At 38.6% G+C, this 18,848-nt stretch overlaps 1 protein-coding gene across 3 annotated transcripts in view; it reads left to right on the plus strand.

The window, feature by feature from the left end:
- Positions 1 to 18,848, plus strand: part of SGK3 (serum/glucocorticoid regulated kinase family member 3) — a 59,961-nt gene extending 41,113 nt beyond the window's left edge. For all 3 annotated transcript variants that reach the window (XM_057426255.1, XM_057426256.1, XM_057426257.1), the window contains exons 6-17: positions 4,443 to 4,530; positions 6,472 to 6,524; positions 7,760 to 7,817; positions 8,449 to 8,532; positions 8,621 to 8,752; positions 10,719 to 10,831; positions 11,057 to 11,093; positions 11,204 to 11,290; positions 14,253 to 14,348; positions 15,197 to 15,352; positions 16,423 to 16,512; positions 17,458 to 18,848. In XM_057426255.1, the coding sequence (XP_057282238.1) occupies positions 4,443 to 4,530; positions 6,472 to 6,524; positions 7,760 to 7,817; positions 8,449 to 8,532; positions 8,621 to 8,752; positions 10,719 to 10,831; positions 11,057 to 11,093; positions 11,204 to 11,290; positions 14,253 to 14,348; positions 15,197 to 15,352; positions 16,423 to 16,512; positions 17,458 to 17,628 (1,165 nt within the window). In that variant the 3' untranslated portion in view covers positions 17,629 to 18,848. The remainder of the gene's footprint in view (positions 1 to 4,442; positions 4,531 to 6,471; positions 6,525 to 7,759; positions 7,818 to 8,448; positions 8,533 to 8,620; positions 8,753 to 10,718; positions 10,832 to 11,056; positions 11,094 to 11,203; positions 11,291 to 14,252; positions 14,349 to 15,196; positions 15,353 to 16,422; positions 16,513 to 17,457) is intronic.

Genomic DNA, 18,848 nt, shown 5'->3' on the forward strand with positions numbered 1-18,848 from the left:
TTTTTCCAATAAATGAACTATTTAAATGTCCTATTAACCCAAAATGTGTATTTTCTTTCTTTTTGGGGAGAAAGGAACATTTTATATCTTTCCCCGTGATAAGTGGAAAAAATTTTGCAACCAAGTCGTTATGGTGGAATAATTTTCCACTAGAACAAATACTGTGAGGTTTGTGGTTGTCATAGTGTTCTTGGGGAAGATGAGAAAGCACTTTAAAATAACTAATTATTGAAAGCTATCTGTTTTGTTACATTAAGAAAGGACGCTGGTTTCATTTATCACAGACCCCTTCCCTGTTTGATTGTCAGTATGTCCAAATAGTTTGTTTCAAAACCTGATGTATTTGTTCTCCATAGGTAAAATGGTACAATGTTTCTGTGCACACCACAGAATTGTACGCTTAAAAAAAGAAAAGAAAAAAAAAGAAGCCAAACCTCAAATTCACTTTGCCATTTTAAATTTTGTGAGCTTTTAAAATTGTTTTACATTCAAATACATCTGTAGCTCAGTCGATGTTCTTTAACTTTGCACTTAGCCTGTTTGATCCATTAAAACTAACTTAAACCAGTATTAAGGAATAGGTCTTATGAAGTGTTTTGGTGTTGTTGAAAGTGTGTTCAATAAAAAGCTTATTAGACATAGTTATCCAATAAAAACAAAATAAAGACTGAATTTGTCTTGGTTTTTTAAATGTGCTGGAAGATGCTCAAGGAGTATGTGGTGACTGAGTCTTCACAGATAGTCAGCATCCCTACTTTCTTAGACTGCTTTGCTTTAATGTGCTAATTAAATTTGTTATTAGCAAAAATTGCTTACGCAAAGTTAATTATGTACAAGGAAGGGGGATATGCATTTTCACACAACTTCAAGGAAGTCCACCTTCCACTACATCTTTTAAGCATTAAAACCAGTATCAGGATGTCATATTTTTAACTCCTGCCTAGGAAAACTGTTTCACTAAAAGCTGGAGGATCGTTGCTGGTGATGTCCTCATTTCTTGATGCGAAGGCACCTGAACATCTGAATTGAAAAGCACAAATATCAGATTCAGTTTGTCCAAGATCGTAATGTTTATATTCTCTGAACTTTACAGCACTGTTTCAGGGACAGGGGTGGGGTTGTTTGTTGTGAGGTTTTTTTCTCTCCTTCAGTGGACTTGTTTCTTGGGTCCGGCGTGTTTATGGGATATTGCATTGAAGCCACACCTTTCTGCCCAGTAATAAAACCAGCAACACCCTAAAAAATGTGTTAGAGTTATTAGGGAGACCCTGTGCAGTTGATGAGGATTTTCCTGCAATCGCTGTCATGTGGAATACAGGACAGGATGGATCATTGGCTTAGACCTAATTGGGAATTAAGAGGACTAGCTTCAAGATGCATTTACGCAGCTAACTGTATTTGACAGAGAACTTGTTCTTGTGGATAGAAAGCAGATGCAGAAGGGGTAGAGATCTGATAATGTGCTCTTCTTGCTGAGGGATACTGACTAGGAGCTGGGAGCTCATTACTTGTGAGCATTGTGAGGCCTCTTAAATCACTGAGCATCTATTTAAATTGGGCTGATTGCCCCCTCAAAGGTAGGTCTTCATGGGAAAATTAATGAATATAATTGTGAGAACACTTCCAAAGAAAATCTGTTTGAATCCAAATTTATAATAGAGGATGCATTAAAGATGTAACCTAGTTATTTTTAAACAGTCCAAAGTAGTGCCTTAATGAAAATGAGAACATTTGCATAACACTTGAAGAACTCAAGGATGACAATACCCTGCCACCTCTGTGGGGAAATGAGTTATCAGCTCTTTAAGTGAGAAGCTGGGGTCTGTGTTTGTTCCCTAGAAGAAAATCGGTGGCTGGATTTTTCTGGTTTCTGAATCTGAACCCCCTGGATTGTAAGATCTTGCAGTCCACAGTGGGGAAAGTAAGCCTTGCATTACATTGGTTGTGCTCTTTTAAAATGTTAACTGTATGTTATGGCTTTTTAAGCCTTTGCTTTCTGTAAAAAAGGTAGCAGTGTTTTACTGGACACCATTAGTTTAAAAAAAAGTGTCTTAAATGTTCTGTCAGTGGCAGTTAACTTTACCGTTTTGCTGCAAAATCTGTGTGACTTCTGGGGCTTGTTCATATTTCTGTGTGTCCAAAATTTTTTGTGTGACTTCATATGCTTCTTCAGGAAGACTAATGCAGAATTACTGTCACAGAAGGAACTGCATATAGGTGGAGCTTGACATCCATTCATGATCTGAAAGAAAATCTATAAACTAAATTTATCCAGTCATAAAAATCCAAACAAAATCGACTTTTGCTGGTAGTATATGTAAAATGTATATTGAGCATCCCTTTTAAACTATTTTCTTGATCCTTTTATTTTCCTGTGGGGTTATTTTAGGAATAGTTCCAGTGTATTTTAAAATACATTGAGTTAATATATGTGAGCTATTACAGCATGAAAGTCCTACCAGTCTATATAGCATGTATTAGCATGCTGCTGTCTGGGCTAGGAAATGAAACATTTTCTTTTAATCGCTACTCTTTTTTTGCAGTGCTTTTAAAATTGCAAATGTGAACGATGTAACATTGATCAGTTATGCTCATGGCTGCCTGCATTGTGGAGATTGAATACTCTGCAACTGCACAGCAGCCTTTTACTGTGAATGTATTTTTTTACTTTTATTTTTTTTCTCTGCTGTGAATTCAGTCCAGGATGAAGTTACTATAGTAACTATTTGAGCTGTATTACAACATGCTCCATTAAGTCAGCCACTTGTCCAGAATAATTAATGCTGAAAGGTAATTAAGATCTGGTTCTGTTGTTCTGTCTAGTGAAAAGTGTTAACCATAACTCTTTACTCTTGATTTTATGATATCCAAGGATTCTGAAACTTGAATTGCTGCATCATGAGCCAGTATTACTAGAGTATTCAAACCACAGTGATTTTTTGTCTTCTGTGACTCAGAATACAGGAGAGGCCCTGAAATAGATCAGAATTTGCAGTTCTTGTAAGATGGGAAGAGTTAAACTGAAATGATAGTGGGAAAATTGTGCGTACAGCCCTGTTCTTGAAACCTGAAAGGCTGAAGGTAACAAACAGCTTTCAAGTAGGGTTTAGGAATATAGAATGTGGGCGATGGACACTGGGAACCTCAGATAGTATAGGACATTAATTGGGTTCAGTAATGAGTAGTGCTAATATGATGTACAGGAGCTGGGGATATGTCAGAAATGGTTCGTCTCTTGCTGCTGATCCCCACTTTCCGTAAGTGTTGAGGGTGAAATGGATTGAAAATAGCAAAGCAAGTATATCTGTTTCTTACATGTAAAATAGAGTAGTTTTATGTACTAGGGATAAGATAAAAGAGCCGCTCAATAGTAAGCTAGTGCTTTGCTTTTACTGAATGGCTCATGCAGAGTTTCCTGAGTGGCTGCCCCGAGACATTCTCAAAGAACTTAATCTCTGAAATTTAGGTAAGATTTCCTCCTTGATAAGCAGGCTACCTTTTAGTGAACTGATGGAACTCAATAGATTTGGTAATCTCTTCAGGTGGTATATAGCTTGTATGTGATATCCATTTGTTTAGGCATTAATTTTGCCTCACTTCTAGTACATTATGTTTTACTCACTCACTGGTTAAGAAAGACATTACATCCTTTTGAATTACTGTTGAGTAAGCTTTGCTTACTGGAAGTGGGTTCTCAGAATTCTTTTGCTTTCCCTACATTCTCCCAGTTCTCCTCCCCTGGCCCTCACCAAGGCAGCAGCTAGAAACCAATGCTGAAGTTTGAAAGGCATCCCCTTAAGTACTGTGGGAAGCCTGTAGGCTCTTTTGCTGGTTCCTGAAGGATAGCATTTGTGTCCTGCAGCTGACAGGAAGGATTTCCTAACGTTGTCTTGTCAGTGACCAGCCAGAATGCATTCTGAATACAAGGTCAGCATCTTCCACGTAAAAGTGAATGGGGACAGGAATGTAACGACCATGTATCTCTCTTTGGGATGCAGACTACGCATTTCATATTATATGATGTTGGACTATTTCATTGACTTTGGAAAACTACAAATGGTTTTAAACCCCTCAGTTTCTTGAAAGACAGCTGGTTTCGTGGTGGTTGCTGGCCAGTTAGAACTCATGCTTTCTTCTAACAGTTACCTTTTAATGCTGTTCTGCAGAGCATTTCCTTGTGAAGTCTTCACATACCTATACTTTAATGTGTCTGGGTTTTGCAAGGGAAAAATTTTATGTGCTGTATGCAACACATTCAGCAGTTCAATTATGTTGTTATAAAAGCATTTATTATACACAGTCCTTAATTGCCAGAACTTAATTGCAAAACTGTGTGATGAGTAACTCCTCTGTATGCTGCTGTTTAACCCAGTGCTTCCTATGGTTATGACTGAAAATCATGCAGATTATCACTGTGTTAATGAAGTTAACTGTGTTTCTAGCCCAGATGTCAGAGCATTTCTTCAAATGGATAACCCAAAACACCAGTCAGATCCATCTGAAGATGAAGATGAAAGGAGCAGTCGGAAGGTAACAACAGAACAGTCTTCTAAATTTTAGCTATTTGAGAGCAATCTTAGGTATATTATATACTGAAAATTACTAGTTGGTTTCACAGTAAGTCTCCTCTGTGCTCTTTGAAACAAATCTGTTCCACTTTGGGGTGTAAGATATTCTTCTGTCATATGTGAACCACAGAGAAGGGGTACAAGAGATTGTGAGTTTTGTCTTGCTTCTTCACTACTTGTTATATGGGTCGAAGAAACACAGCTTTAGTCATAGCTTAGCCATCACAGCTTTTGCAATCTCTTCAAAGATTCTTGCTAAGAGTATCTGGCAAGGAGCAGGGGAGATTAAATGTTTTAACTGTCTTTTTGTTTGCTTGGGTGTGTTGGTTTTTTTTTTAAGAGGGGGAGAAATATGATTCAGGGGAAAAAAAACAGTCTTCCTAGAAGTCACTTAGGAGCAAGGATGGGTTTGATTTCATTTCACATACAACACTGTGGGATGTCTGACGCCACTCTTGTCACAAAAGCCACTATGTGGCTAGGTGGATTCTTTGGAAGTTATTTTACAGCCTCTAGAAACAGTGCTGTTTGAGAGAAGGAGTATTTTTAGGAATATTTTAAGCCATATTTAAGCTTGTTTTCTCCATGGCTTACTTCTTGACATACAGATACAATCTTAGTACTTTTCTTATTCAGCCTTCTTTAAAGGTGTAAAAGTTGTCATTTTGGTCTGTGATCAGGTGTTCCCTGAAAGTTCCACTTCCAAAGATGCCAGTCTTTGCTGCTTTTTTTGTTTTTTCTGTAAGTGCTTGACGGTACTGTGAGCATACAGGAAAGATCTAATTTGAAATACCAGTTTCCTTGTCCTTTGAAAGGTATTTTAGGTAACATGGAATGATCAAAACCTGCAGTCAAAAAGTTAATGATGTGTTGTGCCACACCAGATTCCAAAATACAAAGAGGGCTAATGTAGAGTGGCCTAGACCATACTTTTGATAGAAAATTCACATTCCCATAGTTAATGTAAATGACGAAGCTGAAAAATAAGGAACAAAACCAAGCCTTCAGAACAAACAAACAAGTCTTTCGTATTGTAGCTTTTTAAAAACTGACCAGTATCATTCTGTGATTGGCTCTTATTGGTGAATAGGAGCACCCAGTGCTGTGGTCAGGGAATTCTCTGCTTCTGGAGGAGTACTGGTTTTGTGATGCCTATGAGCTGAGCCTGTCTCCAGGTAACTTGTATTTGAATGCAGTTTATCCTTTTCTGATAAAGTCCGAAACCACAATAAGAGTACAAATACTCCTTTTCAAATAAAAATAAAATTGAGAAAAATTATCTAAATGGCAGTGGCTTCCTCCTCTCCCTGTAACTTACACATTGTGTCTGGGTGTGTACTGGGTAGGATTCATGTCATCTCTGAAACTGAGCTAACCTTTAATGTCAGGATAGAGCAGGTGGGTAATGCTTTTCTTGGGGTGGGGAGAATGTTCACTTATTTTTAAAAAAAAAAACAAAACACTGTGTCTTTCCTTATTTACTCCTGCATAAACGATGTATGGGGGTTTGAAATCATTTTATTGCTAAGATCTTGGAAAATCTAGAATAAAAGGTAGGAAATACATTCCTAGAGCAAATACAGAAAGGGTTCATTTCTGGATGAGGAACAAATTGTTTGTTGAAATGATTGTAAATTTAATTCCCGATCTTATTCTCTGTGTCTGGATACAGTTGTTGTATGACCTTCATCTTTGAATGTGATGTGCATAGAAATAGTTTGTGACAAGGTGATGATGGCCAGATACTTCAGTTTACAAGGATCCTAATGTGGATGTTAGATCTCCTTAACAAGTGTAAAGTATGGATTGAGCAAATTAGTGGAGTGTTTTGAAATTAATATTGGTTTCTAAGATAACTTGGCAAAAAAAATATTAGAAACAAATCTCTTTGTCTCTCCCACAGAATATCAACTCTACCTCACAGAATATCAACTTGGGACCATCTGGAAATCCTCAGTAGGTTTCATTTCCATTGAATTAAAATATAATTTGATTTAATGTAAAATTTTTATTTCAGTGACATGTATTGAGTTTAATTTTAAACCCGGCAAAGTTAGGCTGAGTGTAATTGTGAATTGTAATGAAAGTTCTTTGGGCATATGCCTTTATTTGTTAATTTGCACTGCTCAGGAGGAAGCAAAACACTAACTCCTGTGCTAAATAAGCAACCATTTTTACAATTCTTTTTCACCTTCAGATTTTATTAGTCTGCTATCCTCCTACTTCAGAATGCTATAGCAAAGATGACCTCTCTGTCTTGGGAGTGGACCAACAACTGTTAAGAATGTGAACAGCTGCTGAAACAAGTTTGGTTTAATGTATGGCAAACCTAGTTACTGCAGTCATAACTTGCTTCGCTGGTGTCTTCTGCAGAGTTTCTGTTCTCAGTTCTGTGCTTTTCTCATCTAGGAGATGACTGCTATTTTGGTTTTGCTTTCGTCACAGATTTGTTCTGGACTAATAGCAGGAAATGCTTAATAGATTGCAGTAAGAAATTAAGAGTACTTCCCTTCAGGGGAAATAAATGGAGAGGTGCATGGTGATGTAACGGTTGCTTTGGAATTTGAAAACATGGATAATTGTTTTGCTGACAAAAATATATATGAATTGTATTTAGGAAAGAGGGAATCCTGGGAAAAATGAAAGGAGTGGTGGTGTGGGAAGTGGAAAAACAGAGTGAATTATTCCTCAAGTACCTCTCTCCTCTTGCTGTAATTTAAAATGAGGAAGGAATGGATGGAGGGAAGGAAGGGATAAACAAAGAGAATAAATAGCAAACCTGGTCCCTTCTTCCTTCCCTTTGTAAGCTTGAGCCCTTAGGAAATGAGAAATAAGCTCTAGGAAAAGTCATGGGAAAATGCAGACTTAAAAGTTACAAGGAGCTAGACTGCGGAGAATAAAAGAACAGTCTTGCTGCTCCTTTGTAGCTTAACCTTAAACTTACAAAAGAAACTCAAAGGATGCAACTTGAGCACTTTCCCTAGAGGAAAATGGAATTGTAAACTGAAGAGAGTCATTCTCTCTGAGTGATGGTCTGCTGATGTGTGGGTGTTAGGTGGAATGAAGAATAAAGGAGGGTGCTAACAGAGTGTTGTTCTTGCATTACCACGTGCTACACTAGATTGCTGGACAGCTATAAAGCTTGTAATTTCCTCTCAGATCACCTGTCTTTGTTCCTAAATGTATTTCAGTGCTAAGCCAACAGACTTTGATTTCCTGAAAGTTATTGGGAAAGGCAGCTTTGGCAAGGTGAGTTTTCTTATTACTGTGTCTTATCCCGGTGCAAGGATGCCAGCTGGAGTCTTGTGCATAATGACTGTTGGCTAGAGACTTGGCTAGATGTTTTGGAAGTGGTATCAGTCTCTAGGGTTGCATGTAAACTGTATTATTTGATCCCTCTTGCTGCTTTTTTAAAGCTCTGACATTTCTTACCTGGTGTGGCAGTTGGCTGCCTCAGTCACTTGTCTGGAGTAGCAAATGGGAGTGTTTCCCTTTCTCATTAAGAGGAACAGGGATCCTCTCCCCCAGAGAGGAAGGGAGGTGCCCCTCTGCTTATGCAGCAGCTGGAGTATGAATCGTGCATTTCTCTTTGTTGGCATGGGCTGTTTTGTCAAACCCCTAGTGCAGTGGACCCATGTGAGCAGCAGCCCATTGAAAAGTGAATTAATTACTGATACTCTACAAAGATGCAACAGAGAATCTCTTTTGAAGTCTTTTTTTGTTGGTGATTACATTGGTGGTTGACTGTATTAGAGGCAAAGAAAGTGTATTGTAGAAAGCTAGCATGAATACTTCCCAGTTCTGCTGAACTTGTGGAATTATTACTAATAGAATATGAACTGCAGCAGTCACATTTCTTCATTTGTTCTGAATTTCTCAGGTTCTTCTTGCAAAACGAAAACTGGATGGGAAATACTATGCTGTCAAAGTGCTGCAGAAAAAAATTGTCCTTAATAGGAAAGAGGTGAAATGTTCTTTCCCCACCCACCTGCCTTTTTCCTTTAGTTACAAAAATATTCCTGTTTTCTTACTGATCTTTTACTTCCTTACAGCAAAAACATATTATGGCTGAACGTAATGTGCTTTTGAAAAATGTGAAACACCCATTTTTGGTTGGATTACATTACTCATTCCAAACAACGGAAAAGCTTTACTTTGTCCTGGATTTTGTTAATGGAGGAGAGGTATGTGGTAGTTGTGTTTGGGTTTAGTCTCTCTTCTAATTCTCTGTGGGAGGGATGGAATGATCCTTTACAATGGGTGTTCTCTCTCCAAATCCTATTATTTGCTATCAGTACAGACTTCTGCAGCTATATGGACCCTATTCCTCTTCTTGTCCGACTCTATTCCCAAATTTATTCATGATTGTCAAATGCAAATACTGTATTTTATATATACTTAAGTTTACCTTTATTATGAATTAATCTTATGTTGTTACATTTTTCACCATGTAAATCTGTCTTTTCCTTTTGTATCTGCATTAGCCGAGATGCCAGTATTTTGAAAGTAGAAGGAAGGAAACTGGCAACTGAATTTACTACATCGGTATTATTGGGACCTTTGAGATTATTCTGTAGCTTTGTATGGTCTAATTACTTACTACCAAATAACCTTAACCTCAAGATTCTTTTCCTTGAGCAGTGCCATTAAGTAACTTGAGGAAAACCTTGTGAAAGAAATGGAGGAAGTATATATGTGTTTAAATAAGATGTTCTGGAACAGCTTGTCTTCAGCTAGGGGTCTGTTGCTTTCCAAAGCAGCCGCCGCTTCTAGGAGTGATCAAGAAACTTATGTATAAACTGGTAGAATAGCCAGTACACGTAAGAGAGTATAAAATGTTCATTCCATTCCTTCAAAAGGTTTTGAGGGTCTTGTAGACTATTAATACCTGGGCCTATCTAGGAAATTAGTCGTCACTGAAGAAAACATCATAGTGAAAAATGATTGTATGAACAGAACAGAGCTGTGTGTCTTGTCACTTGCTGTTTTCAGTTTTGCTAATTTACTGGTGTAAAATGTAAACACTTCAGAAGGTCTTACAGGTGCTTAAAGCAGAACAGGAAAGGATAAGACAGGATACTGTTGTAGGTGGTGAAACTCCAGTAACTGGAAGAGCACAGGGGAAGGGGTGGAATTTACGTAGTTTGTTTCGGCATATCTCAAGGCTTCCTATCGTGTTGGTGCAGCTGGATATACACAGACAAATGTTAAGTATGATGAATAAACCAGGATGAGATATGAAATGCATTATTTTGTATTGATGATGGCCTGCCATCAGTACTTACGGTGTTCCTAAAGCTGCTGTTCTGACCTCTTTAAGTGTCAGAGTTGGGACAAGATGGGCCTTCCTCTTGCCTCATGGACTGTCATCCTATTTAAACTGTATTAGCAAGCTCCTGGTGTGCTCTACTCTGAGTTCCTGTCTACAATTTAGTTTGGCATTCTTCCAGGCAAACTAAAATACAGTGCAGAACAGCTTTCAAATTTGAATGAAGTGTTCAGAAAGCTCAGAGGGCTTTTTGCTATTTTTTTCCCAGACTTTGTAGGCGGAAAACAGAAAACTTCTGTTTTCTCAAAATCTTGAGAAGTTGAATGGGTTGTATAGTTTAATCTGTATGATTATGATTAATCTTTGACTAGACTCCCATATCTGCTCAAACTGTTTGAAGCCAGACAGCTCTGTGTAGTTTGTGGGTTAGCTGTCAGCTTGGAATATACATCTCCCAAACTGAGGTACATCTAGGTGATTACAAAATACAATTCTACAAATACTTACATACAAAGATTTGAATGCAAGCATATGCAGAAATGGAAGATTACTGATCTGACACACCAGGTTCTGTCCTGTTAGGAGGCTATCTTGTATCATTGAATCTTGCAACTTTTATTCACAGCCTAGTGGTTTACTCTAGTTCCTTTTGGACTAGTCTTGGGTTTAGGGGAATGTCCTTACATGTTTGAATTATCTGTTCATTTCTGAGAAGAAAGGAAGGGAGTAAGGGTATGACAGAATCATGCAGCAAACCCAATTTTATTTCATTTTACTTAAAAAAGTGGACAGCTAAATAAAATTATGTTTTATTGTTAAAATTACATGTTATTAACCTGATTTTTTAATAATATTTTTATTTACTTTATGCATATTTACAGCTGTTCTTTCACTTGCAAAGAGAACGTTCCTTTCCTGAGCACAGAGCCAGATTTTATGCTGCTGAAATAGCCAGTGCACTGGGCTACTTACACTCCATAAATATAGTGTACAGGTAGGTTTCTGAACTGTATCCTTGTCCTGCAGAAGTTCAAAATGGCACAAATTAGTGAGTGAAAACCACTGTATGCAATTATTTTATGGGAAGCTGGAATACGACAGTTTCACCAAAACCTAAAGCTTTCAGCTGAAGAATGAAACTGCTTGCCTCTGAGGCTCTTGTGTTAGTGACTGCTGCTTTGAATTAATACATTTGTTTTGGTTTGTTTTGTTATAACAGGGATTTAAAACCAGAAAACATTCTCCTAGATTCATTAGTAAGTATACATTATTATTTTGTTTTTCTGTGTTCTCTCACAAAACTGACAGTGTGTATCCACACGTTGAACAGGTTCTGGTTTTAAAATACCACTCTTTTCTTAAACAGGGTCATGTTGTATTGACAGACTTTGGACTTTGTAAAGAAGGGATTGCAAGTTCTGATACCACTGCAACTTTCTGTGGGACACCAGAAGTATGTTGACGACTTCCGTGGGTTTTTCGGCTAGTAATTAATGCCTGTTAACTATTATTAGTATTTGTGTAACTGGAAGATCCAATACTCTGTACTGGTGGAGGTTTGCATTCTTCTAACAAGCTCTTCCATGAGACCAAACCAAAGACAAGCTTCCTGCAGATGTGTTCTTTGTCCTTTTTACTCCTACTTACTACCCACATCCCCATAACTCATCTCTTCCTTCCTCCCTTTTTTCAACCCCCTTCAAACACTGTTTCCTCCTGTGTCTCCTAACCACTGGCTAGACACAGGACAGTTGGTCTGTGTAAAAGCTGCAACAGATTTTCCAGTATGAATCTACTTACCATATTCTGCCACCGACTTTGAGTAAGTTTATAGGGACTTAATATCTGTCTTGAGCAAATTTTGCACATGCATGGAACCTTTACTTGCTGACCAAGTTTATTGAACTCTGTCTTTTTACTGAGAAAGCTACACTGGAAAATTTAGAATCTGAAGGTCTTCAACACGCATGACGGACTCACTGAAGTGTTAGCGGCTTTGATAATTTGATAAGCATACTTGAAATTACAGCAAAGGCCTTTGAAGGCAGTGGAAGATAAGTGAGGAGTAGTATTTAGCTGAAACATTTGAACTAAAAAGAAATAAGCAGTTGGCAACATATGACAACTAGTCCTAGTTATGATCAGAATAGGAATACATAAAGCTTGAGTGGTAAATATGAACTGAAGCAATATTTGAATATTTTAGAAATCTCAAAGGACAGTGCATAGAACACAGGTAACTGGATCTGTTTCAGAAAATCTGAGGGTTTTTTCTCATGTTCAGAGGCTTAGTCTTCACACTTACCTTGGTCTTACATGAATTGCAACATAAGAGGGTGATAATGCTGTTGCTTCCTATGCACTCTTAAAAATAGCAAGACTAAACATAGCAGTTTTGTATTAGTCTTTATAATCCAAGATTTAGATTTGAATCTTTCATAATCCTGCTAAAAGCGTAATTATCTTCTCAGTGTTTCTAACCACTCAGTCGGATGACATGGTGAGTTCCAGCACCTAAAAATCTCAAAGGAAGTTGTGAAAGGTTAGCAAAAGCTGAAGTAGTTGATTTCAAAATACTTCAGCTGCTTTTCATACTTCTGCAGAGTCATCTATAGACAAATGAGTTTACAGGGCACTCACACGTACAGAAAATTGGAGAAATACTGATCTAATTAAACTGAGTTTCAGTCTGTGCCTCATCTGACAATGCTATTATCTATTTGTAAATTAAATTTCAGAATGTGGATGCTAGAATGATAGAAGTGAGCATTCTCTTGTTTTGTGAGGTTAGAAATTGTGTGTGCTGTAGGTGAGGACTGAGATCATAGAATTACAGAATGGTTAGGGTTGGAAAGGACCTTAAGATCATCAAGTTCCACCCCCCCTTGCCATGGGCAGGAACACCTCACACTAAACCATGTCACCCAAGGCTCTGTCCAACCTGGCCTTGAATGCTGCCAGGAATGGAGCATTCACAACTTCCCTGGGCAACCCATTCCAGTGCCTCGCCACCCTAACAGTAAAGAGATGCCTCTTTATATCCAATCTAAACTTCCCCTGTTTGAACCCATTACCCCTTGTCCTGTCACTACAGTCCCTAATGAATAGTCCCTCTCCAGCATCCTTGTAGGCCCCTTTCAGATACTGGAAGGCTGCTATGAGGTCTCCACGCAGCCTTCTCTTCTCCAGGCTGAACAGCCCCAACTTCCTCAGCCTGTCTTCATACAGGAGGCGCTCCAGCGCCTGATCATCCTCATGGCCCTGCTCTGGATTTGCTCCAACAGCTTTGTGCCCTCCTTACGTTGAGGACACCAGAACTGCACACAATACTCCAAGTGAGGTCTCATAAGAGCAGAGTAGAGGAGGAGGATCACCTCATTCGACCTGCTGGTCATGCTCCTTTTGATGCAGCCCAGGATACAGTTGGCTTTCTGGGCTGTGAGCGCACACTAAAGCAGGCTCATGTTCAGTTTCTTATCAGCCAACATCCCCAAGTCTTTCTCCGCAGGGCTGCTCTGAATCTCTTCTCTGCCCAACCTGTAGCTGTGCCTGGGATTGCTCCGGCCCAGGTGTAGGACCTTGCACTTGACATGGTTAAACTTCATAAGGTTGGCATTGGTCACCTCACAAGTGTGTCGAGGTACCTCTGGATGGCATTCCTTCCCTCCAGTGTTACGAACTGAACCACACAGCTTGGTGTCATCAGCAAACTTGCTGAGGGTGCACTCAATCCCACTGTCCATGTTACCAACAAAGATGTTGCACAGGATCAGTCCCAACACCAGCCCCTGAGGGACACCACTCGTTACTGGTCCCCAGTTGGACATTGAGCCATTGATCGCAACTCTTTGCATGCAGCCATCCAGCCAGTTCTTTATCCACCAAGTGGTTCATGGATCAGATTGATGTCTCTCCAGTTTAGAGACAAGAATGTTGTGTAGGACCTCACAATTCATGCCCTCATTGAGATGTATACTGAAACTTAATATAGGTCATACAGTTTTTCAGAAATTATAGATTTGAGGAAGAATTAGTATATTCTCCTTTCGTGTTTATGTATTGGATGGGGAGCATACAGGAAGCTGCGAGTAGCTAGTGTGTTGAGAGATGTTGCCTCTGCAACAGTGCAGTGAGCTGTCAGAAATGTAGAACAAGTTTCATAATAGAGGTGGTAGTTTGGCAAAACAATAGTGTGTGGGAAGTATTGTTTCAGTTGGGAAAACAGCTCTCCTGCTTGGTAAATACCCAAATGGTGACAAAGTATTTGCCAGGCTTCTTGAAGGACAAGATAAATACTTAGCAGTCATACAAAAGCAACTTTCCCTGAAGGTGTTTAATGTGATGTGATTAAAACCTAGGTTTTATTCATGCTACCCTAATGCTCTAAAAGACTTTTTATTTATTTTTTATTTCAGTATCTTGCACCAGAAGTCATTAAAAAGCAGCCCTATGACAACACAGTAGACTGGTGGTGCCTTGGTGCAGTTCTTTATGAAATGCTTTATGGGCTGGTATGTACTTAGTGGGGGGGGGGGGGGGGGGGGGGGGGGGGGGCAGGAGCTGCTTCCTTCTCCTCTCTCTTTATGTGAAGTAACCCTGGCATGTTGTTAAAGATGCTAACTTGAAAAATACTGATATAATACACTTAAATGGATGAACAGTTATTCTTAGCATGGCACATGTTTTACTCTTTTGGATTCTGCATTGCCTCTTGATGTCCAAAATTTTACTTCCCAGTGACCTGCTTGACATGAACTCAGATGAAGACAAGTAATCAGAGGGACTACTTGAGGGAATGTGAGAGTAAACTTGAATCAGCAGTGATAATACCCAATAAACCCCTCCAAAATTATAAGTAAAATTTTGCCAAATACAGGAATAAATAAAATACTTTTTTTTTTTCCACTTGGGTCTCCCAGGTTTTCTCCCAGCTTTTCCACTTCTTGCTGCAGCATTAGAATTAAAAAATCTTACTGTGCTGCTTCTACTCACTCATATGTAATTATTCCAGTAACAATCTGTTCTGTTAGTTTTCTGTGTTTCCTCTCCCCCTGCTCCAGGACCTGTTTAAGGAAGATAAATTTGGGTTCCACTCCCAGGTTCTTTTCAGGGAAGTTCAGTGGGAGCTTTGAAACTGGATGGCATCTGTGGCTTTTTACACGAGTGTGAGAACATGTTAGGAGAAGAGAAGGTGGGTGGGGAAGCTATCAAGCGTAAAGGTCTGGCAATGGTGGTGACTGAATTAGAAGTTGGTGTGTAAGAAGAGGTAGATTTCTTCTTGACTGCTAGCAGTTTGTATTTCTTATAGAATAATTCACTGCATTTGGCTTCAAATTCATGTATAATTTTTATTTTTTAGCCTCCTTTTTACTGCCGTGATGTTGCTGAGATGTACGAGAATATTCTTCATAAACCCCTAGTTTTGCGCCCAGGAATCAGTCTTACAGCCTGGTCTATCCTGGAAGAGCTTTTGGAGAAAGATCGGCAAAACAGACTTGGAGCAAGGGAAGATTTTGTATGTAATGTCCTAATTTATCAAGCCTTGCTTTGTTTAAAGGGTCATCACCAAATTTACGTGCACAGCACAGGTTTAATAGTTGGGAGATAAGAGATTGCTCTGTTATGTCTGCCTCTGTTTTCCTACTCTATTTCTTCATTAAAGACACCAGTGTGGTCGAGCCCTAAAAGCCGTTGGCAATAAGAGAGAAATGATTGTAATGGGATAGAAATATTTAGAGCTTGGTTGCTGCTGTACCAGCCAGCAAAGGAAACACAATTCCATGTGTAGTAGTCACTAAGGTGTACTAAGGTAGGTTTCACTGCAGTGAAACTGGGAAATAATCAAAAGAAAAGGCTGTTCTCTGGTAATGTCAGTTTAACTGTCTGCATGAAACACAATCTTCAGATAAACACTAGTAGTGTGCAGACAGAAGCTTGGTTTTAGCCTTAAAATCATTTCAAACGTTTTCCCAGTGTAACACAAAGACTTTGTTTGCAAGAAGATGATGTGAAAAAGTACAGTGTCTTCAGAACTGTGCAATGAGGCAACATCTAGAAGCAGTTTATCCAGCAATTATGAGATCCTCACAGTCTTTGTTTTCAGTTTTAACATTAGGTAGCCTGCTGACCTTGTAACAGAGCGTTTGGACTATAATATTGTGCTTTCTCACAGCGTGGACCAAGATGAAAGTATAGTAGCAGCTACTGTAGCTGTTTGCTGCTTCACGTATACTGCAGAGTTGCTGAAGCACCTGCTTCTCAACCAATGATCTGCTTAACAAAAACTAACAAAACTTTAAGGCAAGAGCAGAGGTACTAACAGAAATTGTGCTTGCTCTGAGGTAGACTTCAGGGTGGTTGATTTTAAGACTTAAAAGCAGAAAATACAATCTTGAAATCAGTTTGCAGAGACAGGCTAGCAAATTTTAATGGCTGTTTTACCAACTACAGCTTTTATTGCAAAGTAAACTGTGAACAAACAAACTGAAGAAGGACTTCCTTATGTGCATGCAGTCTGAAGTAGTATTTACTATGATGCATGGGATGGATTTCTGAAATATCTAAAATCTTTATTCCTTACTGCAGCTTGAAATTCAAAAGCACCCATTCTTTGAATCACTCAGCTGGACTGATCTTCTTCAGAAGAAGATCCCGCCGCCATTTAATCCTAATGTGGTAGGTACCTGCTTTTAGCTCATAGCTGCCAAAATTCTGCCTTTGCGATCTCATTTATTTGCGAAGAATGTTTGTTTCAAAACGGTGAAGAATGGGGAACCTCCCAGTGCCTTTTGAGCAGTCACACTTTTGAGCATTGATACCATCCTTTTTTACTTAAAGCTCAGTTTGATACATCACTGTTTCTTCAGCTCCTTCCTGTCAAAGGACTGTCATTTTCTGTGGGGTCTGAAGACCAAATAAGATAGAGTCTTCACTTTTAAATCTTTCTGAAAGACTGATTTCCTGCTTTTTTGTAGTTATGCAACCTTGGTTGCAGCTTTTCTTTATCTTCCTGTCAGTTTTAAACTCTTGTCAACCTGTGACTGCTTGTCCAAAAGCTTGGGGGGGGGAGGGTGGTCCAGTGGAAAGAAAGTCCTTAAAGTCACATCAGAGTATTGCCTTTAGTTGAGTCTACATCTGGTTTGTGAAGAAGCCTCAGATGTCTTGTCTCTTTTTTGTGTGAACCAGTATTACTATGTTTTTGCTCTGAGGTGTGTCACTGATGTACTGTAATAACAGTACCATTGCTGGAATATTAACATTTAAAGTATTATTGATGGAGAGAAATACAATTTGGTGTGGTTTGGGGTTGATTTTTGGCTTCCTTTTCAGGGGGCGGGATTAGCTTTTGCATCTTCCTAACAATCAGTTAAGACAGACATATTTTTTTGTATTTCCCTGGTTCATTAGATCATAAAGGTCTGTAAGCTTTGGCCTAAATTCCAGTCTAAAAGAAACAATGAGGTTTTTAATAGCTGCTTCCGGGGATGCTGTGGTGTGCTTCCTTAAACTTTCTGTGCATGAACAGGCAAGAACAACATAGATAGCCTCAAGAGTTAAATTTGAAAGCACAAGTTTAAATCATAGTATTAACATAACAGCTGATAGATCTCTGATTTTTAGGTTGGACCAGATGACATTGGGAATTTTGATGCAGTGTTTACAGAAGAAATGGTCCCATACTCCGTCTGCGTTTCTTCAGATTACAACATTGTTAATGCCAGTGTCCTTGAGGCAGATGATGCATTTGTTGGATTTTCTTACGCACCACCTTCTGAAGATATGTTTTCTTAGGAAGCTAGAAGCCATGGTGTTTTGGAAGTCTCGGGGTGAACTGAAGTGTTAGGGTTATGGACACATTCCAAAATAGCGTAACTAGTGCCTCGTTTTGTATGTAGGTTTGAAACCTATGAACAAACTTTCTCTGCTGTATAGGAGGAATTTAGGCATTTTGGATGGCTTTGTGGGGGGTTTGAACTGTTTGTTTCTGCTGCAGAAAATATTTTTTAAAACCTCTAAAAAGCATTCTCTACATATATTTTAAGCAAAAAACACTGACTGTTCTCCTCAGTCCCTTCCAAGTTTACATTCACACCTAATCTAAGATTTGGCTGGCACAAACAGCAGAAAATTTAGTAAATTTATAAATGCTTTTGTACCTATTTGTGCTTGAATTGTAACTATGCAAATTGTTTTTTGTATATCCTGGTTTAAGAAAGGTAAATGTTTTCCCTGTTATATCAGTTTGAAATATATGTTAGTTTACCTGTCAGCACTTAAATTAGGGGTTAATAGAAGTTAAGCCCAGGCTCTTAAAGGACTTCTAGAGAATGAAAAATTGGTCATGTAAAACTGGATTGTTGCTCTTGCACTTGCTGCAGTGCTGTTCACTCCACTGGATTATCTAAGGTATTGGGGATAAGTCAAAGCAAGGATGGAACAAATTAACTGGATTGATTTAGTAACATTACTGATCATGCGTTCTACTCTTCTTTCCTCCCTAAGATAAATAAGTCTATATTTCAACTACATTAAAAATATTTTTGGTTAAAACTCTGCTTTTCCAAAGATCTAATATGCAATAATCACTGTTACTTTAAAAGGCTATCTTGCTTTGACCTTTCAGGGGTGGGTGGTGGGGGGACCATGCCAAATACTAGGGATTTTTCTCACGGATTTACGGTTTGAAACACTAATATGTTCCAAATTGATTGTATTTTAGCAGTCATAGCTACTTGTCTTTGTGTTCCAGTTTGCACCATCTTTAAATCTTCACTTGACATTAGGAGGAAAAAATGTAAATTATGCTGATAATTTTAAAAATGTGAAAAGCTGTTGTACTTCTCATAACATACACATGTATGGACAAACGGCTAACTCTGAACAATTTCTGTTTAAGGAAATTTTTTTAAACAATGCAAATATTGACTGCAGTTACAGTGTATAAATGCCTATCACAGTAGTAGTTTTATTATATATACTACTTGTAAATAACAACTTATTTTTGTCTGTTA

Source organism: Pezoporus wallicus, unplaced genomic scaffold (genome assembly GCF_028554395.1).
Source record: "Pezoporus wallicus isolate ANWC-B61680 ecotype Strahan unplaced genomic scaffold, APGP_CSIRO_Pwel_v1 contig_4131, whole genome shotgun sequence".
Taxonomy (NCBI): Eukaryota; Metazoa; Chordata; class Aves; order Psittaciformes; family Psittacidae; genus Pezoporus; species Pezoporus wallicus.